The sequence below is a fragment of the Thunnus thynnus genome, chromosome 21, assembly GCF_963924715.1.
Source record: "Thunnus thynnus chromosome 21, fThuThy2.1, whole genome shotgun sequence".
NCBI lineage: Eukaryota > Metazoa > Chordata > Actinopteri > Scombriformes > Scombridae > Thunnus > Thunnus thynnus.
This window is the reverse complement of record NC_089537.1, coordinates 26,873,061-26,900,907: the sequence shown is the minus strand read 5'-3', so window position 1 is coordinate 26,900,907 and position 27,847 is coordinate 26,873,061. Positions and strand designations below refer to the sequence as shown.

Below are 27,847 nucleotides of genomic sequence, written 5' to 3'. Positions count from 1 at the left end.
TATGACAGACTGCCAAAAACAAGCCGAGATGCAGCAGCGAAACAAGCGTTTGAAACAGCTGTTCTGTATTTTGAAACAGTCAATAAAATTCAGTAAATAGCAAAGCTGGCTGTTTCATTACTTTTATACTAATGTTATAAACATACAAATGTCAATTAGATGGTGATCTGCATGAGAAATTAAGAGAAAAAAATTTAAGAAATTAAAAAAAAATGGGTTATGATAATCATCCACTTATAGTGATCAATGTGACCTGGATGTGAGTGATCACTATAAGTGGTTTCCTCTGTAGTCCCAAATATAGCCAGCTAACATGTAACAGAATTGTATTATTAATGGTGAGGACAGGTGGATTCCCTTTTATTTTGTGGACTCAAATTAGACGTTTTGGCAAGCTAATCACAAGGTAATGATGGATTACCAGTAATAACAGTGTCCATAAGGGTGAAATGTTAACTACTGGAGGGATCAATCATGAATTAATGATGAATTATAATAGTTATTTGTCAGTGAAGGTGATGCACTTCTTACGGGCAGACACAAACTTGTCTTGAACTTCAATCATGTAATGATTAAGTGCTCAGTAACTACTCAGCATGATGCACCACTTGAGGGAGCACAAAATACATAAGTAATGGACAAGTAATCATGAAGTCATTATTCAGTACTTTGTAACAAGTCAGTGTGGACCACGAAATTGGTAACTAATGGACAGGTAATCATGAAGTAATGATTCAGTACTCCGTAACAACTCTGTATGATGCACCTCTTTGCTTGATGGGGACACAAAATGGGTAACTAATGGACAGATAATCATGAAGTAATGATTCAGTACACAATAACCACTCAGTATGATACATCACTTTATTTGAGGGTGCACAAAATGGATAACAAATGGACAGGTAATCATGAAGTAATGATTCAGGAGCACAAAATGGGTAATTAATGTACAAGTAATCATGAGGTCATTATTCAGCATACTGTAACAACTCAGTGTGGACCACGAAATTGGTAACCAATGGACAGGTAATCATGAAGTAATGACTCAGTAACAACTCAGTATGATGCATCACTTAACTTGAGGATGCACAAAATTGGTAGCTAATGGACAGGTAATTGTGAATTAATGATTCAGTACTCCGTAACAACTCAGTATCATGCACCACTTGACTTGATGGGGGCACAAAATGGATGACTAATGGGCAGTTATTCATGAAGTAATGATTCAGTACTCAGTAACCACTCAGTGTGATGCATCACTTTACTTGAAGGTGTAAGAAATTGGTAACTAATGGACAGGTAATCATGAAGTAGTTATTCAGTACTCAGTGTGAACCACAAATTTGGTAACTAAAGTAATGAACAAGTAATGTTTCAGTGTCTAATAACAACACTGTATGGTACACTTAGCATATTACACAAAAATAGAAACTAATAGGTGGGTAATAATTGAGTAATGATTTGTTTTTAGCCCATTATTCAGAAGTAATCAAGAACTACGCGTTAAGTAAAGAATCATTATATGGCTTCACAGATACCCATAAACAATGAATTACATATTATACATTATTATTACACATTAACATAATATCTAACAGTCATTTCTCAATTAACTAATCATTAGCTACTCTATACTTAGATTTGGAGTTACTCAAGAACTGCCCATTTACTAATCGTTTTCTAGTAGTTAGTTCCTTATTCCTTCCTCATTTGTTCCTGGTAACAACTCAAATTGTGAAGTGTTACCTAATAATGTTGGTTGTAGGTTGTTTTTGCTTTATCATTATGGTGCAGGGAGTGTGCTAAAAATAAGACTACTAAGAGGCCAGAGGAGCTTATATTCACGTTGAAGCCGATGAGAGATTTAACTACTGATAGGCCAGCAGGATTTCCTCCTTATCACTCTCCAAGGCGAGCTTCCCAATCCGAGCTGGGCTATTAATTTGCCAAGCCAGATAGTCTACCTGCCCACCTACTGGGTTGATAACTTATTAAACTCATAACTGGCATTCCTCGGAGGGTAACTCATATTCCTACCTCAGTGACCCAGTGGATATGTAACTTATTTCCCTCCCCATTCCCTAGCATTTCTAGGCTACTCATGAGTGCAGGTATGTGCACAGATAGACCCCAAGCAACTGCCCTTTTGGCCTCTGACTAGATAAGTGCCCTTTTTGAAGGCTTTTTTTTCTATTTCTTTATGTAATTTTTATATTTTAGTTTTTAGATTTGGCCCATGGCATCAATTCTCAATTAAAAGCATACTGTAATGCCCGACAACTGCAATCGACTTCTAATTCTACAAGACCACACAAGCCCCTGCCCCTCCCTCTTCAACTTGTCACAGCCACCACAGTTAAAGGTTCAGTGTGTAGTATGTGTGGTATTTAGTGGCCTCTAATGGTTAATCTAACGGTTGTAGATTGACTCACTTGTCGCTCACCCCTCCTTTTCCTAAGACTTTGGAAAAGTTCCAGAAGCTACGGTGGCCTTCAAGGACAAGAAGCTATTGGCTGAAGATGGCATCGTCCACGACAGCTTCAAGCACTTTTAACAAGTTAAGTGATGAGGTGTAGATGTATTTAGTCATTTAGTCTATAATACTATAGGTTATAGCTCACGAATAAGATGGCAATTATGAGTGTTTTATTGTTTTGGTAATACAAGCTAACATTAGCAACATAATGCTAAACAAAACTAATGGTTATTTTATTCTAACGTTAGGCGTTATTGATAGCAAGATAGCGTTGGCAGGATAACATTACATATTTTATTATCCGTTTGCAGAGTCAAGCACCGGAGGTTAGAGGTAGAGGAAGAGGGCAAGGAAGAGGGCGAGGCAGAGGTGCTGCTGTAGACAGGGCCAGGCGAGGGAGGAGAGCAAAAACTGGCACCGCAGAAGCAAGGGAAGAAGAGGAGAGGCTGGAAACCCTCCAAAGGGACCAAATCAGGCGGTGTGGCATACAGTTGCAGGGTTGGGGTGGTGTGTGGGGATGTGGGCGTGTTTGTGCTTCAGAACCTAACCACTGTAAAACAATCAGCAAAGAACATTTATTGATCTGATTCACCGGCTTCCTCACTATCAGCACTCTCTCTCTTCATTCACCCTCTAGCTCTCTCGACCACAGCTGCTCTCTCTCTCTCTTTTTCTCTCATCTTTTTTGAAATGAGTTGTGAAGCCAACAGAAAAGTCTAACTCAACTTTTAACGTTATCAAACAAAGAGAAGCCTTATCTGTGTTTTTCCTGTGTTTTATTTTTTCAGAGATTTCTTGAAGAGATGACCTTGGAGGAGCACAGGCAGCTCACATGAGAACTGCTTCAGAGGCAGCCAGGGTTAATTTTTGATGCCTTGATGATGCATCAGCGCAGCCATGATGTCCCACCTTTTGCTGGAGTGCCAGGGGTACGATGGTGTACTTGTGGTAACTATAAGGACATGCCTACAGACTGGGAGAGGAAATGCTGAGCCTAATACGCACTTCTCCCAGTACTGCCTTGAAGAAGGCTTTTTACGCATTCACAGGCAGTACCGGGAGGACATTACGGTATTAGGCCAAACCAGGGAGTTTTGAGATGACAACTGGGAATACCGTTATGCTGCCTATAGACATTTCATCTATTGACAGCATGGCTCTTTAGGCCGGCGAAACTGACTTGTCATCCCCAATTGCTGTGTTTGGAGGATCAGGGAAAAGTTCCCTGATCCCCAAGGACAATACACTGGTTTCACACCTGGCCTCTGAGTTTCCCTCCAGGCCCTCTGGAATGTTCACACAGTATCTCAAGTACTCACACACCTGTCTGTTCATCATCAAAGCATCAAATCAACTCATATTTATTTGTTACATTTTTGATATTTTATTTATTTTTATACTTGTTCTATACATTTTCTATATTTACATATTTTCTGGATAATTATTACATTTTTTTTATATATATTCACATTTGTTCACTTTAAATTTGCAAGTTTAAGATATTCATCAGATGTACGCGCTGTAATCATTGCAATGATATACATGTTAACTCAAAGACAACAACTTTTGTTGTCTTTGATTGTAGTGAAAACCTATGTACTCCCGGCCATCAATGGCACATGGTGAAATGCCCCTGACGTAATACATAGTCACTTTAGAATGAAGATATAGGCAATACCATGCATCAATGCTGTGGGACCTCTCTCATAGCTGGAGACACAGCAGCAACATCAAGAAAATAAGTGCTAGCACAGTCACATACCCTTGTAATACTGTGGTGGAAACTGCCCTCCCATGACGAATGTGCTAGTGAGAGTGCAAAGATAGCATTATGCCAATAATAGACAGTTCCCGGGAGCAAGAAGGCTAATCTGTGATATAGCAATTTGGTTTTCTGTGTGAAATGATTAAAGGCCGCCAGGTCCATTTTTAGTGTGAGAAAAAGATGGAAGATGCTGAGGCAGTAATTTCTAAGATAAGTCACACTTGTATTATCACCAAAGCATAAAGGTCACTCATGAACTCAGAAATAATGACCAGATGGTTGAACATAATTTAAAAATGAGGTGGAGTCTAGAAAATAAGCTCCACAATAGTAGGAGTTATGAAAAGTATATAATATGAGGTTTTATGATTTTGCATCTGGTTTTTCTTTGTCCCGGGACAAAGGCATCAGTTTGCTCTGTATTTTTTTCATATGCACAGTAAACCTATTCACATTGAACTCTACCAGCTTCCAGTGTATTTTTGAGTCTTTCTCTTATAAGTTTTGGGAGACCTGAAGATTTATTGGCCCATATGAAGATTTTTCCACGACAATACATTATGTTACGTCCTAAGATGCTGGGAACCTTGGCTGGCCTGGATAAACACATCAAAATAAATAACAGAAAAATTCTACTTCTGACTGATGAATGTAAAATTAAAATCCTGGTAGCAATTACATATTTTTCAACATTGAAATGGGGAAAAGGTTACTTGTGTTCGACTATAAGGTAACTATTCCCCCCAATATTTACATGTGCTCCTAATGACAAATTAGGAGCATACAATGAAATTATGGAGCACTGTGAAAAATATTCACAGAACGTATTAACTCGGTATTGAGCAGACTTCTCAGTTTATCTTTCACACTAACTCATTACTCTGACTTTATGTTTTGTCTTTAGCACATCACTAGCCCTAAATATCTTAGTTAGTTATTGGCCCATGTGTTGTCTTACTGCCACAGAAAATTAATAAATATTTGGGTTATGAGCACAATATTGCCTCTCTGTTGTCTCTTATCAGACCACCAGCTCTGTGAGAGGCACAAACTGAGATGAAGCTACAGTGTGCTAATATTTAACGTTATACGTGGCGACATTTCTTTTCGGGGAAACTAATGTACTGCTAATAAACATTGTACATCATCTAGGTTTTGAACCATTACCAGCGGGGAGAAATATATATTTAATTCGGTTGTAATCTTTAACGTTACTCTTACCTGTTCAGCAGAAATCAGGCAACTTCGGCGTCAGTCTGCAAACATTTCTCTCTCAACAGGGATTTCCATCTGGGAAAGGCAACACCAATGTTTATCCTCATTTTATGCCGCTGCTTGTCCTGATTTTGTTTAGCTTCTTCGTTTTTTGTTTCTTTGACGACGACGATTTACGCTCCTGTGATTTTCCTAAATAATAAGTATGAAACGAAACGAAAACACAACAATTATTATTTTCAGTTGATAAGACACTAATTAAGACATACTAATGAATATTATATCAAATTTTTACTAAGTCTGTTCTGTTAGACGCCACCAAATACTACACACTGGACCTTTAATGCACACATATCGAGCGCCCTGCGGAGCAGTGTGATCCACATCTCAATATCTAAACATCAATATCGTAAACATCAAAATACAGCAGCCAGCCTAACTTAGGCAATAGCCCACCATTAAACTTAATAACAAGCTAGTCTGACGTAAAACAGTAAAAATGGAGCAGCAGAGTCTTTGTGTCCAGGGGGAAGCAGAGGCTGGGCGAGGAGGAACCAGGGAGAAGTTGAGGCTTGCAGCTGCAATCTGAGGCTAAGACAGGAGCAGGAAGCTGAGCAAGGCAAGGCAGGGGAATTGGCAGAGTGAAGCATGGCAGAGTGAGTCCACAGAGCTTGTGAGAACGGAGGTGAGCGGGTTCTAGGCAGAATGGGAGAGGGATGGAGGCAGGAGTCAGGCCAGGGAATGAGTGTAACTGAGTCTATGATCTGGTGGAGTGTTGAGGTAGGAACTGGGTATTTGAAGCACAGCAGGATGATCATGGTGACTGGTAGCTGGTGGCCTAACTCCACACATCTGACTCCACTCTTGCAATCAAGCATGCACGCACACACACGCACACACACAGCTAGGCAGAGGTAGAGGGCCTGACATCCTTACTCCTTATCTCTTGTTTCCTCCTGTCCTCCTCTCCTCTCTTCTCCTCCTTATTCTCTGAGGGGTTTCCACTCTGACAAAGAGTCTGAGTTTATTGGTGAACAGTACTCAAAGGTCAACCTGATGAACTTTTACTTCCTGTGTGTAGAAGTATAGATTTAGATCTATTTCAGGTTGTCTGTGCACGGCCCTGCATGAGTGTGACCTATTTACCCGCTTTTAAGCTTTCTCTCGCTGCCCAAACATATCTTACGCCAAACATGGGGCACCACCACTGGTCTCTCATTTACCACTGTCGGCCTATCAGTATCAAAATCAGTCTCCAGCTTCAACATAGACATAGGCTCCTCCCACCTCTCAGTAGTGTTATTTTTGGCAAACTTCCTGCAACATCATGGCTCTTCTTATGACATTCCAATTCCAACCAACAATGCCACCAAAAAGGCCAGATTTCCCATGAAGAATATAGTCATCAGCAGGACATCAACTGATTTCTATGGTGACAAAACAACACAGTTTACATTAGAAGTCAGATGTTATTGTTTATTTATTTACTTTTAAGCATGTTTTGTCTTACCATAGTAGATTCCAAAGTATCTGTAATCCAAAGAAAAGAGAAAAGATTAAGTCCCTGCAGGATACTTAAACAATAAAACATTGTTTTCCACATAAAAGTTTTTACATTTAGTTCTGTTGAACGCTAACAGATCCAACAGCAATTGGACCCAAAAAACAAACTGACTCTAACAAAGTGGGACCTGACTAGATTTGCTCCAGTTGGTTTCACTTGTGGAGCTCTTGCTTCTATTAGTCAATCCAGTTCTGGACTAGATGTCACTGAAAACCTTCACTTTACAGCAGTTTGATGTTTCTGCCTGTAGAACAGTTTTTGTTTTTATTCATTTTTATTTAAACTCGAAAATCATTGAGGGCGAAGCCTTCATTTACAATGACGTCAAGCAAGAGAAAAGACAGTCAATTAAAACAAACATATAAATATAATTAATAAATAAAGTAACAACAAAATCAATTAAAACAGGTTAAAAGAAGTTAAAACGTTTGAGATTGTGGAATTAAAATGACCAAGAGTGAATGAATCAATGAATTAATTTTTATAGTGCTTTGTAGTGCTTTTGTAGTGTGTGTATTGGATGGTGCAAAGAAGCCAAAAGCAGCTCTTCCAAACTCTGTATTGACATGTGGGGCATGGAACATGAGCCAGACTTTAGTCCTAGTGTAATGTTGTCCAGTGGACCAAACTAGCATGGAAGTAATATAAGAAGGCAGCTTTCTAATAAGGGCCTTGCAAATAAACAAATACATATGCAAATCCCACCTCTCAGAGAGAAAGGACCACCCAGACTTTTGTACAGGATGCAATGATATATGTTATATAAGCATCACCAGTAATGAACCTGAGTGCAGAAGGGTAGACAGCATCAAATGGCTTAAAGTCGCAGCCAAAGCATGCCTGTACAAGATGTCACCATAGTCTTAAACTGATAAAAAAAATTGCCTCAACAAGAGTTTTCTACAATGTAACGAGAAGCAGGATTTATTCCTAAAGAAAAAGCCTATCTTTTACATTAATTTACTCACTAAATTTGATACATGATTTATTGAAGGATATCTTCTCATCAATCCAAATGTCAAGGTATTTGTATACCATGACTCTTTTAATATTGGTGCCTCTTTTAGTGATGATGATGAGGTTATCCATATTAATATTTTTGGCTCTGGAGAAAAACATAAATTTGGTTTTGTCTGCATTTAAGACCAACTTAAGGATATTGAGCACATATGATGTGCATTTAGCAGCTGCAGTACCATTATCAGGCGTTGTGGGGTGTGGGTGTGTTTATTTTAAACCGCCATGAAACAATCAGAAAATAATGTTTTATTCCTCTCATTCACCAGCTTTCTCGTTACCACTGCTCGCTCTCCTCATCCACTCTCTAGCTTGCTGAACCACTGCTTCTCTCTCTCTTTCTCTCTCTCTCCTTTTTTAAAATGAGTCAGGAAGCCTTCAGCAAAATCTACTTTACTTTTAACATTATCAAACGTCCTAGTAATGTTTTAGTCTTCCCTCATGGCAGGGTTACAGGTTGCGTTTCTCCAAGAGGTGATTCTAGTTCAACTTTCTCACTGCTGGCGCCCAGCACAATGCACAAACCATCTGCTTCAGGCTGGTTACCTGAAGCTGGTGCTGCGTGCACAATGAAATCATGATGGGAAAAAGAAGTCATTTTCTCTCAATGAAAAACATAGTCTCCTTGAAACTTATGACAATCTGCCAAAAATGAGCCAACGAGATGCAGCTGTGAAACAAGTGTTTGAAACAGCTCTTCTGTACTTTCAAACAGTCAATAAAATTCAGTAAATAGCAGAGCTGCCCATTTCATTACTTTATATTCATGTAATAAATATACAAGTGTCAATTAGATGGTAATCTGCATGAGAAATTACGAAAAAAAACAAAAATGGTTATAATAATTATCCACTTATAGTGATCAATGTGACTGGACAGACATGATCACTACAAGCGGTTTCCTCTGTAGTAGGAAGTAGTGACTGTCTCTAAAACGCAGTCCTCTTTAAGGAACAGGTACAGTACAGGTTCTACAAAGATGCAGCATGGAGTGCACATTAAACTGTTCTGGTTGCTCTCATGTCCTGTTGGCTCCTGAGACCTGTAATGCATTGAAATCAACCCAGAACTGTATCAGGGCATTTTTCAAGCATGACACAGATCTGAATCTCAACTTGAATCAGACTCTGGTTTGTTTTCCCCCTTGGTACAATTTATTTGGGCAGATGTGAATACAGAAATCGTACTAGTAGTTAATAACTCATCCACTGATTTGGACCACAGCAAACAAACTACAGCTGATGACTTGACCTTAATTCAGTTTAGGTCACATTCTTTAGGTTTTCTGGGGTTGGGTCTGCCTCAAGATTTACAGGATAGGTTCACTGAGCATGAATGCTCTTTCAGTACAGGCCTAGTACAACTTAACCAAGATCCTGACAGTAATTCACATGTACATTGTCATTGTTGTTTCACATGACACTAGCAAATGACACACCACTAACAGTTTTCTTAACATTCATTCATTACATTCAACATTCATAAAATGATGAGTTGAAAGAAAGAAGTCAATCCAACACTCCTAATGAGGCTCACAGAGGTTACAATATATTGAATGCACACCACCACTTCCATTCAGGTTGTATTATTCTGCCTTCCTCTCAGCTGCAAACAAGCACGCATTAAGATTCACTTCACAGTGATTTTATCAGAATTAAAAAGTGTATTTACCTGTTCTCTTAATCTTCCATTTTAAGTGGACCTCCAACAGGATATAGAAGACAGCTTCCCAGCCAACAAAACCACCCATCACTTTTATCAGCCATTGGCCCAGAGTGCTATCAATCAACGTCAGTCCTGTGCATATGGCCGCCACTATGTAACAGCACACAAGAGCCTTTTCAAGACAAGCACAGTCTCTTGTGGAATTACTAAACATCTTTTATTAAGAGTGCTCTGGAGAAAGATACATTTAGGCCCTTACCAGCTAAAATCTTTATTGCCACTGCATTCAAAGCATGAATCCAGTTGAACAGAAACCTCCTGTCAAAGAAAAGAGGGAAAATATTAAATTATCAGCTGTCATGGTTTTAACTGTTATCATTACCCACTTCTTGTACCTGACAAAACAGAGAAGAAACCCCAGATGAAAATGAGCCATCTCCATGACAACTGAGCAAACTCCATTGGCTATCCAGATAGCAAAATTGCTGATGCCCAGATCCGGCCCACACCCAACACTTTCATCCCACATACTGCATGGAATGATGGCACTTGGGTGGTCCGCACCTGTTTCCCAGATATGGGCCACAAGTAAGCCATAGCAATGCCATATGTCAACCAAGAACAAACCAGATAAACCAGAACCAGCCCACATCCACCAAGACCACTGCATCTTTACCAAAAAAGGCTCACATTTGATTTGGGATATATGGGCCATATTTGCTATTTTACATCTGGGCCATTTCAGGCTCACATCCATTTTGTCTGGGCCAGAAGAAGGCCAGAAGTGCCGCATCATTGCCTTAAGTGGCCCACTTCCATATGCTATCTGGGTAATGATATCCATCGGCTCAAGACTGTGAAATGCAGTTAAAACCTCCAGAAAAGGATGGTAAGTGACCTTTCGGTTAAGATTTCCTGACAAGCAGCCTCTTTTGATTGTGATTCTCTCAGTGCTTAGTCCCTTGTCGCCCACCAAACAGATAGTTTTGGCTTCTTTAACCTCGAAGCTGATCTTTCTTCAACCATGGCCACAATCTTTGTTTTAACCAAGTAGGCTGGTATGTCCAACTGATAGAGACGCCAAGTCAGCAGAAGTGTTGTTTTGGATTTCACTGATGAATCAACTATTTTGTCATTAGTTTTGGGGACTTGTTAAATCACACACACAGCAGGGTACTTACAATGTATGTTGTGGGCCACAGCGCAGCAGAGCCAATATGGGCTGGAGGAAAGACAGGATCATAACCAGGCAGCCTAAAACAGGATGGGCACCCTGAAAAAAGCACACAGCAACAAAGACATTCACTGACATACACCTGTCACACTGGGGAAGTGTTTACATTGTTCATACTTAATTTTTCCATTTTCCCTTTAACCAGATAAAAACTTATTTGAGGACAGCATTTCAGGTATATTTTAGGCAAAGTAAGGGTGATACTTTGATTAAAGTGTATTATTCGACAATCAATATGTCAATATAAAAGCTGCTCTGAGAATGTTGCCAAGTGGAACATTTTACTAATTTAGTAAAATGTATTCAGTGTTTTAATTTATTTGTCATTATTTTGTTGGTAGTTTTTTGAACTTTGGACAGAGCCAGGCTAGCTGTTTCCCACTGCTTTCAGTCTTTATGCTAAGCTAGGCTAACCACGTCCTGACTCCAGCTCTGTATTTAATACACAAACATGTGATTGATGTCCATCCTCTCATCTCACTATCAGGATCAAGGCGAATAAATGTACTTCCCAACATATTGAACTATTCCTTAACATTGCTCTTGGTGGTGTTGTAATGGACTGCTTTACATTATAAATAATGCAATAATGTAATTACCTAGCCAAAACATGATGTGCATTTTACATTACAGTATAATCCCATTAGTCCATTGAAAAATATGAAGGAAGTAATCCCATAAATTACCATCATGTTAGTATGAAATAAGGCTGTATACTTTGAATCTCATTTGCAGTCAAATTTTTACATAATTTTCATTGTAATGGCGATTTAAATAGTGGATATCATTTGATGTATTTCTTGTATATATTATATATTTTACAAATGTTTTCAAACTAAGGGGTCAATGATAGTCTGTCATTCAATGCCTGCTCTACATATCAAGCTGCTGTGTCTATCTTTAAGTTGACTGTATGCAAGTTATTCAGCCTCTGTCTAACAGTTAATTTATGTTGTTGCACTTTTGTCTGAGCCTGTGGGAAGACAAATCATAGCTATGTAGATTTCTGTCTCTTTAATTTGGTGATCTGACAAACCTTATGGGACAGTGTTGTTTGGTTTCAATTCAGTGTGATAGTTATGCTACTGTGTCATTGTGGCATTTTGTGAAGAAATCTAGTTGAACCCTTGAACTTGTTTCTATCTTAGGGTTGTTTACTGACCTCTGGGATTAGCTACAGATATCTTCAACTTAAGCCTATTGCCTTAGAAACTGTGTGGATCATGAGGAACCTGGAGGAGCTACATTGGAAGGACATTATTGACCAACCATGAGTTCTCTGTAAGATCATCGTATGACCATACTTGTTCGTAAGAAGACATAACAGTTTGTGGATTTGTCCTTTTAGGGACCTGACTGTTTTTAACCTTGCTTCTGGAGAGGTATAAAGCTGTCTGGTTTGTGTTCAATCTTTAGAAAAAGGGCTGACTTTGGAGAAAGGGCCAGCTGAACAACATGCTTTCTCTCTAAAAATACAAGATAATTGTATTTCTGTATTTGGCTTGAATGTGTGCTATGGAGCTGTCAACAAATATACATACATTACATTTGTATAATTGTTATTGATTATGTAATGTATTTTACAGTGTCTACAACTGCTTCAACAATTAGCAATGTTTAATGCTTTCTTTATGACTCTGTGTGTTTTTTGAGCAACGATGCAAAAATTTCCATAACATCATTCAAATCAGTTTGTAGCCCAGAGCGAGAACTGGCCATTAACAGACATATTTTTTATGAAATATCAACATAAGTCTGTTGTAACAAAGCATCTCAACTCTATCATTGTTATCAAATGGCATACACAGTACTTATAATACAGTGCAAAATGACACAGAGAAGCAGACTGCTTCAAAAGAAAAAGCCTCAACAACACATCCAGGAGGCTTCAGTCCATATGATGATAGATGGAAAATGTTCATAAAATGCTAATGTACTGACCCCAGACCAGTCCTTTGCATATATGAAGGAGAGGATGAAGGCAATGGCTGTGGCTGCTACCGTCAAACTCATCACTGCAACATGGACCTAGAGAAGCACAAACAAGACAGCATTCTCAGATATATGTTCTCTAGAAAAAACACACCCTAGACCTTTCTGATATAGATCTTCTCATTTGACTTGGCTTTAATCGGAAATGAGTGTATTTTTCTATAATTGTGATTTGTTTTTTTATTTATTTCCTGTTTTGGTTGTGTCCAGCCATGGTGAAAATCAGGTTGAAGGCACTACTTCCTACGGAGATACTAATTTAGACACACCTACAATGTATCTAAAATGTTTCAGTTATTAATATTCTCAGTAATCACTTCAAAGACATCCCCTCAGCTTTTTATTGATAAAAAATCATGACATAATGTAGTTTTTATCAATAAAAATCTCAATTATCCTTTAAACTGTCCAATAATGTATGAGACATTATTGGATGGTTTAATTTGTTGGTCTCTACCATAATTCACAATATACAGATAATAGATTATCTTGTTCCCCACAATTGCAGAAATATATAACACACGTTTCCAAGTGTGGGGTTTCTTTCTGAATATATAGTATCCTCATATGTTGCTGATTTTAACTTTTGTATTTTCATGGTTTCCAAATGTTTTTTGTTCGTACATCTCTTTGAAATCTGATCAAATGTGGGATATACTGTATAAAAAAGTAATTCCTCTGTAAAATATTGTTGTATCTGTGAAGTCTCACCAGAAACCATACATCTTTGCCCCACAGGTTCTGTCCCTTGGCCATTTCTTTCAGATATCTGGCTACCATCATTCCCAGTGATCCTGTGGTCATCCAGGCTATCAGCATCAGTGATCCTGAAATACAATCAAATGTTTGAATGCCTCCTTGTTCTCAGATCAGACTGTATGGTTTTATGACTCAATATGCATGTTACCCATGGACAGATTATATGACAGTGAGCTAATGGTTATGGTTACTGGCTTTTCTATTATTTTGGCCTTTCAGACAAACATGAACCAAAAATGAGACTAAAGCTGTGCCTGAAATGACTAGTTATGTACTACATAGTGCACTATATTTACCCTCTGCCATTTTGTTTTAATTCTAAATATGAACTTTGTGCTCAATAGAGTTAGTGCCCTCACAAATTTCCCCTCTGGAACAAAAAAATAGTCAATGCAATGTGTTAGTGTGTCTGTTACAGTGATGACATGAAATAGTGATAATGATTCATATGAGTCCAAAATTTAAATGTATTTCTGCGTATAAGGAGTACTAAATGATTGAAGACAGCCGTTAGGCCCCATCTTAACGATATAAGCGCATGGTCTACAGTGAATGGCACATGGTGTGTCCAAATCCACTTTTGCTAATTTCATCACGGAAAGAATGGTTGGAGCACCAGGCGCATGGTTCTAAAGGGTTGTCTTTAGTCTCCTAATTAATCATGGGTGTGTTTTGGGCGTAACATGCAATAAACCAATCAGAGTGTCATCTCCCATTCCCTTTCAAAGCCAAGTGCACTTGCACCTTGGCGAGTTGTTATTATGATGGCGCATTTGCCAAGTAGTAAGAAGGAGCGATTCTCTGCAGAGGAAACGGATCTGCTCATGCACGAAGTGAAAGTGCATGATCCTTTACAAGCACACTGGCCCCTGCTGCTCCTGGACCTTCCCATGGCCCCAGACAACTAGTTTAAGATCCTGTTCATTAATTTGTTTCAAATTTCTCTTCATTTGTTTTTTGAAAAGGTTTATTTTTTAATTACAGATTGGTTCTCTTAAAAATTGTTTTCAGTCATGGAGTAACAGATAAAATCAGCGGGATTTTAATTGCTTAAAATATAGAAACCTGATCACTTTAATCACAAAATATTTGTTAAATATTGTTCAAAAATTAAATCATTAATTTTAATCATGTAAAAAATCATCATACACAGCTGTCAGGACTTGATCAGCCCTCCAAGGTGCTGATCCTGCTGCAGCAGCTAGGAGCTGTCCATAGTTCTTTCCATCTTTAGTTCAATCATTGTTTTCCCCTCATTTATTTCCCCAAGTGTTCCTCATGTCTTCATGTATTGATGTTACAGGAAAGTAGATCTGTGTCTAATCTGTTGTCAATATCTGTTTGCTGGGTCTTGACAGACACCTATGTATTGCCATGATTTGGTCAAATAATTAGACAATTTCATTCGTCATTACTGCGATTAGCTAATTCTGATAAATACTATGACTAATGTAATGTACACAATAATAATCTCTCACATTGTAATCATTTTATTTGTAATCTTTTGCATGTTTGTGTGCTGCTGCGCATCCGTGTGTGTGTAACAAGCAGTGTGTATGCATGTTGTGTACCAGCCTATGTAGTCGCATATTAATATCTTCATAATGCACTTTTAACATACAGTGAAACACTGAGCCATTGACTTCAGACCAGGTTTTTGTCGGTCAATCGTGCAATCACTTTCCGCTGTCTCAAGATAGCAATGCTCAAACAATACATCTGACCACACCTCAAGACCAGCACGTCCATTAAATGCTGGTGGGTTACATTACAGACCACTGCTTTGAAAGCTGATAACACATTGTGTTCACAATAGTTCAGAGTTCAGCATTATATAGCATGAATGCCCTTGCTTGGTAAAACTATATGGCTTTGGAAAGTTGAGAGGACAATACGTCTCCATAATACATTATCCCTTAAGACAAAGGACAATATTTCACCCATCTACATCCATCCACAAGCCTGTGCATACACAGCCACCCAAATTAAGTGGTCTAATAAAGGTGGTTATTGACTCACACCCCGACTACACCAGATGTGTTTCAATTCCATTTTTTGTCACTTGACTCAGGTCAGACAGAATGGATACACTAGTTTTAGTCAACATAAAAGTTCATTTAAAAAAAGAAAAAAGAAAACAGTTCATCCTCAGGGAAGCATACTGTGCTCAGTAATTTCATCACAATGTCCCCATAGATTGAAGTGTTTAAGGAAAGTTAAGGGGTCACCAAAATCACTGATTAGTATTGTGGATTATATCCTGCTCCGGACTGGTGTTGGATAAACCAAATGACATTATTATTCTTACGTTCTGATGCTGCAGTAACAGGACAATAACAATTGTGTGTTTCCAGATTGTGCTAGTGTACTAATCATTCTGGGTCGGATCTTACCATGTGCTTTGATGATATTAGGCCATCCACCTATTCTTACAAGCTGAGGTCTGGAAATATCTACCTTGTCAGAGCTGATGAAAGTATCTGCATGGAACTGGATTTGTCCTGTAGGATAAACGCATAAAACAGACAGCTGAATGCTCTACTTCCTGTTCATTATAGACTTCAGATTGATGCTAGCACCTCAACTTACTTTTCATTTAGAAACAACTGCTGCTCATCTTGTTAAAGCTGAAACATGACTTTCTACATGGTAATTGAAATTATATTAACACTACATCAAAGATGGTGAAGTTTCGGTCAGTCATTGCAGAACTTGGAAAATACTCCAGTTAGTTAAGTGTAATAGTTTATGTATCAGTTATGATAACATTGCACTTAAAGGTTATAGGTGGAATCTGGGAACATGGTGACATCATGCACCCTTTAGCATCTGTATGAGACCCACTGGGCTTTCAACTAACCCCAACGTAAACCCATCCGCATCATTATTAGACGCTCAGAGCAACTGCTCCAGCCATCCATTAACTCCAATATTAACCTTCTTGTGGGTCTGTAAGATGCTGTGAGCATCAGTCAGTGGGTGGACCAGAAGACATGCTGCCTGGAAGTATTTGTAGTCACTGTCACCATGTTAATGTTTTCTCTTAAAGACATCATCAATATTTCTCAACACAAAAACACAAAAGTGTCCTTGATAACTCAACAATACAACAGGTTAATGTTATAGCCATCAGTTTTAATTATTTCTCCTTCAATTCTGTGAAATAAGGTTTTTTTTTTTTGTCAGTATTGGATAGCGGGAGGCTCTACACTAGCCATAATCCTCAGCCACTGTTGCTATGGAGATGATGATACTCTAGGACACGAATGGATCCAGAGAACCTCAGAGTGTTTCACGTTACAAAACCCTACACTGTAATCACATAATTTATTACTAAATGATTCAGTATCTGAAAGTGAACTGATTTAAAGTGCTGAAGGCTTTGTTAGGTTTCCTAATTTCTTCTTGGGTGTATTATAAATGCATTGTTACATCCATGCTCCACTTGTGTCAATATTGGATGCGATGAGTCTACCATGAATCCTCCATTCAATGGAAAGAAATTGCATAAAAAGTGTACATTGTTATGGATTTAATGTGCAATCCTCTAACCCAGGTTGTAGAGGTTGCAAAACAAGCCCGTTCAATGGAGCCCATCTGAAAGCACTGTTATTCCACTGATCTTCTATGCACTGAAATCCAGAATTTGAAGCTTTATGATTGGCTGACCATAGGACCCGCCCAGAAGTATTTTTCTTACTGGCAATTCCCATTTTAAGATTTTCTTTTAACTAGTGCAGTACCTGTTCAAAATGTGCATGTTTAGAACAGACGGATTACTTATTATTTTTCAAGAACTGCATCCATCAATTAAAACAATAAGGATTTAATAAATTAAATGATGTAAATCCAGAGACTAAACTGAGGTTGAACCATAGAAGCAACCACATATATATGTATCAATTGACAATTGTATCAATTAAAATGACAAGGAATTAATATATTAAATGGTTTAAATCCAGATAGAAACTTCACCAGTGAGACTAAACTGAGGTTGAACTGTAGAAGCAGCTAAAAGCCTTCCATTGGTTGATTCTGCTGCCAATCAAACGTGTCTGCACTCCTCCAGGCTATTTTTACTGCCTGTGTCTCTGTTTTTTCTCCTTTGTATATTCGTTCTTCACTCTCAGGCAGTTTAACTGAGCAGGGCATGTGCCTTTGTTTCACTCGGCAAGTCAGAGCCCAGAAGCCCTGCCAGTCTGTAATGTGACAGTGTTTATATCAAACAGCCCTCGCTACACTCAGACATGGAGCTGAGAGGCTTGCTGTTTGCTTGTTTATCCAAAGTTTATTAATATTAAATGTGTTGCATGTCCAAATTGCACCAATGGAGCATCTGTCTCCAAAGTAAATCACCTGTTCAGTGTTTGATGGTTGTTTATTAGTGCTTTAGAATGTAAGTGCCATGAAACAATCAGAAAATAATGTTATTGTTCTGTCATTCATGGGCTTTCTCTCTCTCAGAGAAAGCTTTCCAGCGCTGGCTCTCTGTCGTTTGCTCATGCTCTCAGTTCACTCACCCTCTCTCTCACTTTTTCTGTTGTCTATTTTAAAATGAGTCAGGAAACCCACAACAAACCCTAACTTTTAATGTTACTAGATGAGGAGAGATGTCATCCCCTCCTCTCTCTCATGGCAGGGTTGTACAGCTCTGACCATGGCATGCAGTATCACTACAATCAATCAAACCACCAACATAATGTGACAGCCTGTACTGACAAGACTCAACTGAGCTTTTATTATGAAAGCCAGGAGCCACTCATGGGAGGGGGGCTTCCAGGGGAGACTGATTTGCATCATTTCAACACCGCAAGGGCCAAAAGTGTCACAGAAAGTCTAAATGGAGATGCTAAATGACTCAGCAAATCCAATAGCTAATAGGAAAAGGAAAAGCAGTGGGAAAATGGAAATACAAATGGGAAAGGAATTGCCCTTTTAAATGTCTGATTAAAAGCTGTATTCTTAATTCTGTTTTCGAATTCAGTTCTTTATTTCTCTTTTTAAAACTATTTTCAAATAGATTTTGAAATTCCATTTTTTATTTAGGAATTTATTAATGTATTTTTAAATGATGTACTTATCGACTATTTTAAGTTTTTTGTGAAAGGACCCTTGTGGTCCTCCATAGTTTTGCAGCCTTGAGTTTAGCAATTTGACTTTCACCATCTTGGATTTGATCGTCGCTATCGTTGATGTTTGGAGCCAGAAGTGACCATATTTTGACGAGGGTGGAGCTGACCCTTGCGCTAACTTGGTTAGCACAGTGCATCTACAGTCCATGGTTAACTGTGATAATGTTAATGCTAATGCTAATTTTCGCTAGCAAAAAACAGGCCTAAAACCATTAAAATTAAATGTACTTATCAGAAAAATAGAACAGCCAATTCCTTAGAGGTTCTTTTAGTACAACCAAATGCTGAACAGACTTTTTTTAGTTGACAAATGTTACAATTAACTTTCATGAACTGAAAACACGCTGTGAAATAGTGGCAGCTAGGGGTGTGCCCAAATACAAATACATTATTCGGCACAAATAGTGGGTTTTTTATAAGCATTTTGTACAAATATTTTTAAAATTATTTGTTTTGGCGGAGAAAGAAAAAACATCTTAAATACCAGTGCACACGTTGGTTACATCACTATCTCAGTCATTCTCTTCTGCTCCGCTGTTACATCTATCAACAGGTTTCAACGATGGGAGTCACATCCACCTGCTACATGATGCACATTTCCTAATTTGGACATCACTCCCGGCATTGGGGGTGTTCCCCAGAGATAAAACTGAGCTACTGACACCATGAAAGTGCTCTCAAGGGACTCTCCATAACCTGCTGTTCGCTTTCTCCTTTCAACAAAATTAGGTTGTAAAAAATAGGCAATAAATGGAAAGTGCAAAGCAAGAATCGCCTTTGAAGTTCGTCTTTACACGTTACATGCTGTGCTGTCTCTGTCTTATGGGTGTATAAATAAGTAGAGGTCTGTCTGCATATTTGTGATGCACTTGGTTTTAGTTCAGTAGTCAGCGAAGTCATGTATGATCTGGGAGACTGGAGTTTGAGAACTGGTGTGGGGACCTCCTTTGTAGTTTGATAGTTTTTTCATAAACACTTATTTTAACACTTTAATATCCTAAAATTAAAAGCATAATAAAAACAAAAACTGTATTTTGACACCTATTTAAACTTTTATTTGAATACAAATACAAATATAAATAATTTTGCTGCCTCAAAAAATATAGATACCAACACAAATACTGGGCTTTCAAGTGGCAGCTACACCTATATTCAATGAATCTAGGATTATGCCATGGTTACATTACATTGTCAACGTTGTCGCGGTGGAAGTGACTTGTCAATCACAAGGTAGCCACGCCCTAAAGCATACCCCTTTTATCATCTATTTTACTCCAAATGGTATCATAATTTACAAAATGAACATCGTGCTGTATTGAAGAAGACTTGAAAGTAGCGATCGCGACCATAAACTCATTAGAAAACTGTTTACTGAGGTAATAAATCAAATGAGAAGTAGGGTCATTTTCTCATAGACTTCCATACAATCAGATTTCTTTTTGCAACCAGTGGAGTCGCTTACTGCTGGCCATTGGAAAGAATGCAGGTTTAAGGCACTTCCGTATTGGCTTCCCTTTTCAGACCTGGAACTATCCGCTTGATTACTACAGGCTTGGAGGAAGGCCTGAAATGCTTGGGTTAAGGTTAGATTATGTTCAAATTAAATTGAATTTTTAAAATCTATTTACAGAATGGAATAATAACAGTTTTGAAATGGGATATAAAGCTTGAAATGAAATATTAACTTTACAAAGGAACTATCGACTGCGCGATGGACAAAGAAATGAAGTAAATGAAATATATGAAGGTGACAAGAGCATTAATTAGATGTAACAACTGAATAAATAATTAAATTATGTAACAGTGGAGGCTGAATGCAACGGACAACCCAAAATCCAGTTTGATGGAAAATTTCAAAGTGACAAGTGCAGGGATTAAATGAGGGATGTAAAATGTAAAGTCCAGTTTAATAACCTTGTCTTCATTCCGTTTATATGGCCATGGTACAAGATTCGATGCATGCATACACACACACACACAGACACACACCACACAACGGAGTGCTTTACAGGATGACGTGGCTTGATATTAATTGAGGAAGACTCTGTGTTTTAAGAAAATGATTTCATATTAAATATCCTTAAATAAACCCCTATGAGTTTACATTGGAGTTAGTCAAAAGCCTAGCGTATCTCATACAGACGCTAAAAGGTGCCTTGTGTGTTGGTATCAGATGGCGAGGGGTGTGACAAAGCGTTGGTCTTTGACGCCCTGGGAATGAGAACCAGTTGGAAGGGTCAAGGAACATGAGCAGACAATCAGGCTGGATGTAAACAAACCAATAGTTTGACCAGATTATCTAAACCACTCTTTTGGAGGTCAAACTCAAGGATGTAATTTCAAAAAAGTTCTTGCACATCATAAAGGCCTAGTAACAGGTGCATAGGATCAAAACTCTTGACTTGAGAATAAAACCAAAGAACCCTGCACACTTACTGTCTCTTGAGCTCACTTTATTAACACAATGGTCTTCATCAGGCAATATTCTGATTTCAGTTTGGTTTAATGATTTTAGGTACTAATCCTGAAAGACAATCTCTACACAGCTCTTATTTATTAATCTCCATTCAAATTCAGGCTAATATGGACAATTTTAAACTTAAAAGTGAAAATACTGTATCTGTATTCTGCTCATTCTAGTAGTTAGTAACATCTTTATCCCTGATCACAGATTAATAGCTTCCCTCTCCACCATTACACAATGTATTTACCGTTGCTGCTGGGTCCATGGGCAAACATGAGATAGTAGGTCCTGTTAAAGCCAGTGGTCCTCTGAGTAGAAATAGGATTCATTGATGTGAAGGAACAGCTGATCACCATTCCCTGCACTGATGCGGTTACATCAGAAACATTCCCCTAATGGACAGTTAGAAATAATTTCAACATGAAGCAGAATCCACAGTTACATCACTCAGCAGTTCACTCATTGTAAAAGCAGTGACAGAGCATAAGTAGTTCATGCTCTGGCTCACAAAATACTATTATAAGATACAGTGCCAATAGCTTAGATATAAGTCAGTGGCATAAGAGAAATTTCAGTACCAGAGGAAGAACTTGTGGAGCCTTTTCTCCAGTTGAAAAGGCATGCTTCAACCACACCAGACCATTACTGCCTATTCCACAAATGTAAATGTCATCATTTCCCTGAGGATAGACAGATGTAATAATATAAAAAGTCATGTCATGGTAATTTCTGCTTTAGATTGTGATATTGCTCAAAATCATTCTAAATCATTTTTGCCTCATATTGATACTACAAGAAAATACAATTAGTCAAAATAATATTGATATGAAAATCCACAGAAACTTAATTGAAATCAGCTCTTTCATTTTTGAGATAATGTGGTCTGGATGTGAACTGAAAACTGAAACACTGACCAATTTACAGTAAATCCTCCAGGTACACACAAACATACATTAAATAAAGCATTTGTCTTCACATTACCATCTTCTGATCATCTGAGAATCCAAAAGAGATGTATCCATCAGAAGGACCTGTTATCTCATAGCGGACAGCTGCATCACTTGGAGACATGCTGGCTGACATGAAATAACAGTCAGCACTGATTGCAGGGTCACAGTTTGAAGGCTGACTGAGGCACACCTTGGTGACACCACAGCTCGCATTGGAGATATTCTATACAGGAAAAAGAAAATGGTTTACACTGATATCACTAATATCAAGAAATCCTAACAGTGGCTGGAAAAGGCTGGACTGAAAGACAGCACAGAAGCACTAATCATGGCAGCACAAGAACAGACACTTAGTACACTTAGGCGGGGATCTACCACACCAGACAGGACTCCAGGTGCAGGCTGTGCAAAGATGCTCCTGAGACATTTAGGCACATAATAGCAGGGTGTAAGATGCAGGCAGGAACAGCGTACATGGAACGCCATAACCAAGTAGCTGGCATAGTGTATAGGAACATTTGCACTGAGTATGGGTTGGAGGTCCCAAGGTCACAATGGAAGACACCTCCTAAGGTGGTTGAGAATGACCAAGCCAAGATTCTGTGGGACCTCCAGATCCAGACTGACAAGCTGGTGATGGCTAACCAACAGGACATCGTGTTTATCCACAAACAACAGAAGAAGGCAGTGGTGATAGACGTAGCAATCCCAAGCGACAGCAACATCAAGAAGAACGAACACGAGAAGATAAAAAATACCAAGGGCTGAAAGAGGAGCTAGAAAAGATGGGAGTAATGGCAACAGTGGTGCCAGTGGTAATTGGAGCACTGGGGGCTGTGACCCACAAACTGGGAGAGTGGCTCCAGCAGATTCCGGGTACAACATCTGAGGTCTCTGTCCAGAAGAGCGCAGTCCTAGGAACACCTAAGATACTGCACAGAACCCTCAAACTCCCAGGCCTCTGGTAGAGGACCTGAGCTTGAGGAAGACACACCACCACGCCCCCATGGGAGGGGGCTGAGAGGGAGATTTTTATATATATATATGTGTGTGTGTGTGTATGTATATATATCTTCTTCTCAACTTTCACTACATCCAATCAAATTGTTTTTTTCACCTTAACCTCTTCTGCCTTCTTTCTACCCTGTGAAGATTGTGGTGAATAATTTTTAATGCTGTATTTGGTTTTTGGGTCACTCAGCCTACCATTTGGTTTGGCAGATATACTTAATTTCTAATCATAATTAATACTGTAGTGACCCTGTAACTTTGTGCCTTACGGACAATGCTCTGTCCTGTCTTCTGCTGCTTAGCCTGGAGGGCAGACGTAGTTATGGAGCTTTAGTGGGGGCTCTACAGAAGCAAATTGGATGGTGTTTGAAGGCTGAGCTCCTGCGTAATGAACTGAGTAATCAGCGCAACAAACCTGGGGAGCCACTGCAGGTGTTGGCCAACAACATAGAGAGCCAGACGCGGCAGGCATTTGCACACATGCCCCCTGGGGTACAGAGCAAGTCGGCATGGGACCAGTTCATCAGAGCTCTCTTCCCCACTGAACTGCATGTACAGCGGTAGCTGCATCCACAGTCTTTGCAGTTGGCCTTAGAAATGGCTGTGGAGAGGAAGAATGTGCGGAGTGTGACTGCTGGGAACTGTCAAAGGGAGAGCCCACCTGCTGTGAGGGCTGCAGTAGGGAGCTCCTCGGAAGAAGAGAGGTCGGCATGGGTGGCTGAAGTGACTGAACTGATAAGGGCTGTGTCGCTACAGACAGCACACAGGCCACGCCCAAGCCCCAAGGTCTGCTGGGAATCTGGTCAGCCGGGGCATTTGGTCAGGGAATGCTCCAACCCCAATCCCAACTCCAACTCCAACCCTGTCTTCTCAAGCCTCAATATTGACAGGAGGAGCCCAACAGCACAGCCAGGGGAGCCAGGCTCCACTTCTCCCAGAAGAAGATGACAACACATGCATGGGGCTTTTTGTTGTGGTAGGACTGTGCATGGTCACAGGAGAGTTGGCACCTTTTAAAGGCAAATGCATGTTGACCGTGACTGCAGAGGGGGTTCACAGACCCCCCCCCTCAGGATCCTTCTGGTTCTCCTCCTTGGAACTCCACAGTGGGTGTTACCATGTTCCTCTCACTACAGAGACCAGACCCAAGACAGCCTTCTGCGGGGGCTGTGGCAGTTCAAGGTCCTCAGATGTGGACATTGTAATGCCCCTGCCACCTTTACAAAGCTGATAGACAAGGTGCTGGCTGGTGTTCCAAGTCAGCAGTGCCAGGTTTACCTCAATGACATCCTGGTGCATGGCTGTCCCTTCGAGGCTGCCCTTGGATCCCTACAGCTGGAGCTGGAAAGGATCAAAGCAGCTGGCTGCACCCTGAGAAGTGCCACTTTATGCAGAGAGAGGCATCCTTTTTGGGGCACAAGGTGGGGGGTGAGGGCATCGGCACCATAGAGGAGAAGGTGTGGGCTGTCGCAGACTGGCCCACCCCCACCAATGAGAAGCAGCTGAAGAGCTACTTATGCCTGGCCTCATACTACAGGAGGTTTGTGCAGGCTCTCTCCTGCACTGCTGCACCCCTGTTTCAGCTGCTTTGAGACCCACTGACATTGCTCGACTGAGCAATGTCAGTGGGTGTCTAGCACCCTTCAGCACACCCTGAGCAAGGCCCCATTGCTTGTCAGGGCCAGTCTATCATCTTCCACCTCTCTGCCAATCACGAGAATGCATGGTAGGTCAGTTGGTGTGGTTGATGGAGCAGAGGGGCGGGTGGGGGGATGGCCCGCTGGGTACTTAAGCTCTGTCTATGTGTTACTGGAGCTGTTGAGTTTGAGTGTTGTTGCTGTGAGACATTGCTTGAGTGGTTTGATAAACCAGTTAATTTGAAAACTTTACTCTTGTCTCTGACTTATAAGTGAAACATTACAATACTTACAGCAGGTGGTGCAGGTTGATTTATTGTGGTTGCCTTTATTTGTGGTTCGGTAGTGAGACTGGCAGATCCACCAGTGCTGACATTAGTGAAGGTCAGGGCTGGACTTGTAACATCAACCCAGAATGTCCTGAAATTCTGCACGAAGGATGCACTGTGGCGACACCAAAAACATGAATTAAGGGCGAAAGGCATGTGGACCATGCAAAGTAATGGCTCAAATTGCTGCCCCAGTCGAGCATGGCATTGCTAATAGAATAGAATGGAATGGAATAGAATAGTTGAATTAAACCTTACTGGAATTTAATGGGTTTTGTGTCTCTTAATGCTTCTGATCTCCATGCCACCTGAATGGAGGTCTTAGCAGAAACTGAATTGTGGGATACAGCTGAGTTCTGGACACACACACACACACCAAACATGAAACATCAAACAAAGACATCAAACAAAGGAACAAAGGAAGGAGTTAAAGGTGTTTTACACATGATTATTTTTTACCACTTTCCTGTTGCTGTGTTATGTGTGTGTTGTTCTTTATGTTGTACATTATTTCAATACAATAAAAGAATATTTCTGGCTTGAACAACTAAGTTTACTTTTTCAGAGGTTAGGGATCCAGGATATGTATAGAATTTATGCTTCAAATATTTTGTATTTAATTTCAAAATGGGATAATTTTTTGCTTCCAGAGACCCACCCTTTCTCACTCTGAATATACCATGCACAGATTCACATGACAAATTGACATGTCTAACAGCTGGGGTAAGGAGAATTTTTGGAAAGCAGAAAAATAGCCATTATTACTTTTTCCATATACTGAATGTACACATTCTACACACACATACTGTAATATAATGCATGCTACGGTTTGATATGGTATGGTTTATCGTGTTGCCTGCTATAGGCCTGCAATATTGTCCACATTAAAGTCTGCTGTATGGGAGTAAACTCACAGGTCTCTGACTGCAGGTGAGGAGCTGAGCAGCCGCTGCTGTCTGGGTGAAGTAGCCCACAGGAGACTGCTGCCCCACCTGTCTTGCCTGTAACAGGAAACCAAAGAATGGTTTGGAGCTTGGAGCCTGAAGCTGAACTGGGAGGAAGAAAACAAACATTCTAGATTAATGTTCACAGCCCAGAAAGCCCTACTGACAAGGAATTCAGACATTACTGGGTACCCACATTAGCATAACAGTTATCATAAACCACATGCTTATTCATTTCAGAGTACTGTTAAAATCCACACACAGAAACTCCAAAGTTAAGATAAAACTTTTAATTATGGCTCCACCTAATGATTTTCAGAATCAATCAGAGTAATACAGCAACTGTAATCTGACATAGTGAACAAATCTTTGCAAGTTTGTGTCTACCATAAGGATAGTAAAAAATGAATACAAACCACTGGCTGTCTATAACATAAAAGAATATGCTCAACAATTTTATCTAGTAAAAGCAAAGTGGGTATTGTGACTGGGAAGAGATATTGCTGTTGTGTTTTTAAGTATTTTTTTAGTGCTGTGAGCACCACAAACTAAATTTCTTTGTTTTCCTTGTTTTGGGGTGGAGTGGGGAGAGAGATATCACTAGAGGGTTTAGAGAAAACATGTTATTGAGTAATTTTGAACCTATACCCTTGAAGAGAAGCCATTTGTTTGTAAAGGGACATTTGCCCCTTTGTGCTTTCATGATGCTGTTCCTTACCTGTGATCTCCTCTCCAAGCCTGTAGCTGTTGCGGTCCGTCATGATGGTGAAGGGTGCTGGGCCTGTCTGCGGGCTCAGCCCATTGTGGTAGGGTCGCAGGTCGGCACAGCTCTCTGTAACTAGACCTGAGCTGTAGCAATGAACCACCGGAGCAAAACACAGCAGCAGCAACACAACATGGTCCATTGCAGTAAAGTTAGTTTCCACTCTACTCACAAGTACAGCTGGTGAAAAACAGAAACAAAGAGTGACACAATGCTGCCTTTCAACTGAGAGGAGCTCAGATATGTGTGTTGTGTGTGTGTGTGTGTGTGTGTGTGTGTGTGTGTGTGTGTGTGTGTGTGTGTGTGGAAAGAATGCCTGGGAGCAGGGAGGAAGGGAGGAGGGATGTATGGAGCACTGGGAGGAGGCCACAGGTAGACAGCATACCTTTCTGTTACACAAATAGGAGAGGCGGGGACTGGTTGGAAGGTGGAACATCTTTGTGTGTGTGTGTATGTGTGTGTGTGTGTGTGCCCTCAGAGCAGCAAGACTGGTTTGAGTTGTTGCTGTCGCTAGACAACAGCCTCTCCTGCTTCCAAGAGTAGTGAAGTTTATTCCAAGTGAGACAATGACAAAACAAAGTCACATTTAAAGAGCAGATATTTTATCCATAGTGTAGTTATATAATAATTTGTTTTCCATAGGATGATGGGAATTATTTGCTATATCACTATGGGGTTTTTTGTAATTAAAGTTTTTACTTGCACATACTTAAAAAGACAATATTATCAGTTTCAGTTACAACATATTCAAAGGCCTTTGACAAACACGCATATTTGGAGCGAACATTTGGCAATTACAGCAATGTAATCAGATCATCACCATGTCCCAGCAACTCTGTGAGCAAGGAGGCGGTCTCATGACCTCTTAAAGTTGTCATTTTCATTGTTAATTTTGGCTAACGTGTTCATATGATAGAGGGGCACATGAGG

The 27,847-nt window shown here is 39.8% G+C and overlaps 1 protein-coding gene across 1 annotated transcript; it reads right to left on the bottom strand.

The window, feature by feature from the left end:
- Positions 1–883: 883 nt before the first annotated feature.
- zgc:163022 (putative ferric-chelate reductase 1) lies at positions 884–27,122 on the bottom strand. The gene is made up of 16 exons (XM_067578908.1): positions 26,803–27,122; positions 26,125–26,261; positions 23,660–23,845; positions 22,992–23,211; positions 22,591–22,651; positions 22,265–22,456; positions 21,862–21,963; positions 21,531–21,675; positions 16,081–16,188; positions 13,640–13,755; positions 12,878–12,964; positions 10,884–10,975; positions 9,962–10,020; positions 9,709–9,852; positions 6,967–6,986; positions 884–6,883 (listed from the first exon to the last, which is right to left on the bottom strand). Exons 1-16 carry the CDS (start codon positions 27,057–27,059, stop codon positions 6,794–6,796), a joined length of 2,016 nt encoding a protein of 671 aa, XP_067435009.1. The 5' UTR covers positions 27,060–27,122; the 3' UTR covers positions 884–6,793.
- Positions 27,123–27,847: the final 725 nt, after the last annotated feature.

Coding starts and splice junctions, on each gene's coding strand:
- zgc:163022 (XM_067578908.1), bottom strand. CDS start 27,059: ATGGACCATGTTGTGTTGCTGCTGCTGTGTTTTGCTCCGGTGGTTCAT. Junction 23,846..26,124: donor TCACCTGCAGTCAGAGACCT/GTGAGTTTACTC, acceptor TCCTCTCCACAG/CCATTTCTAAGGCCAACTGC. Junction 13,756..16,080: donor TAATATCATCAAAGCACATG/GTAAGATCCGAC, acceptor ATTGTATTTCAG/GATCACTGATGCTGATAGCC.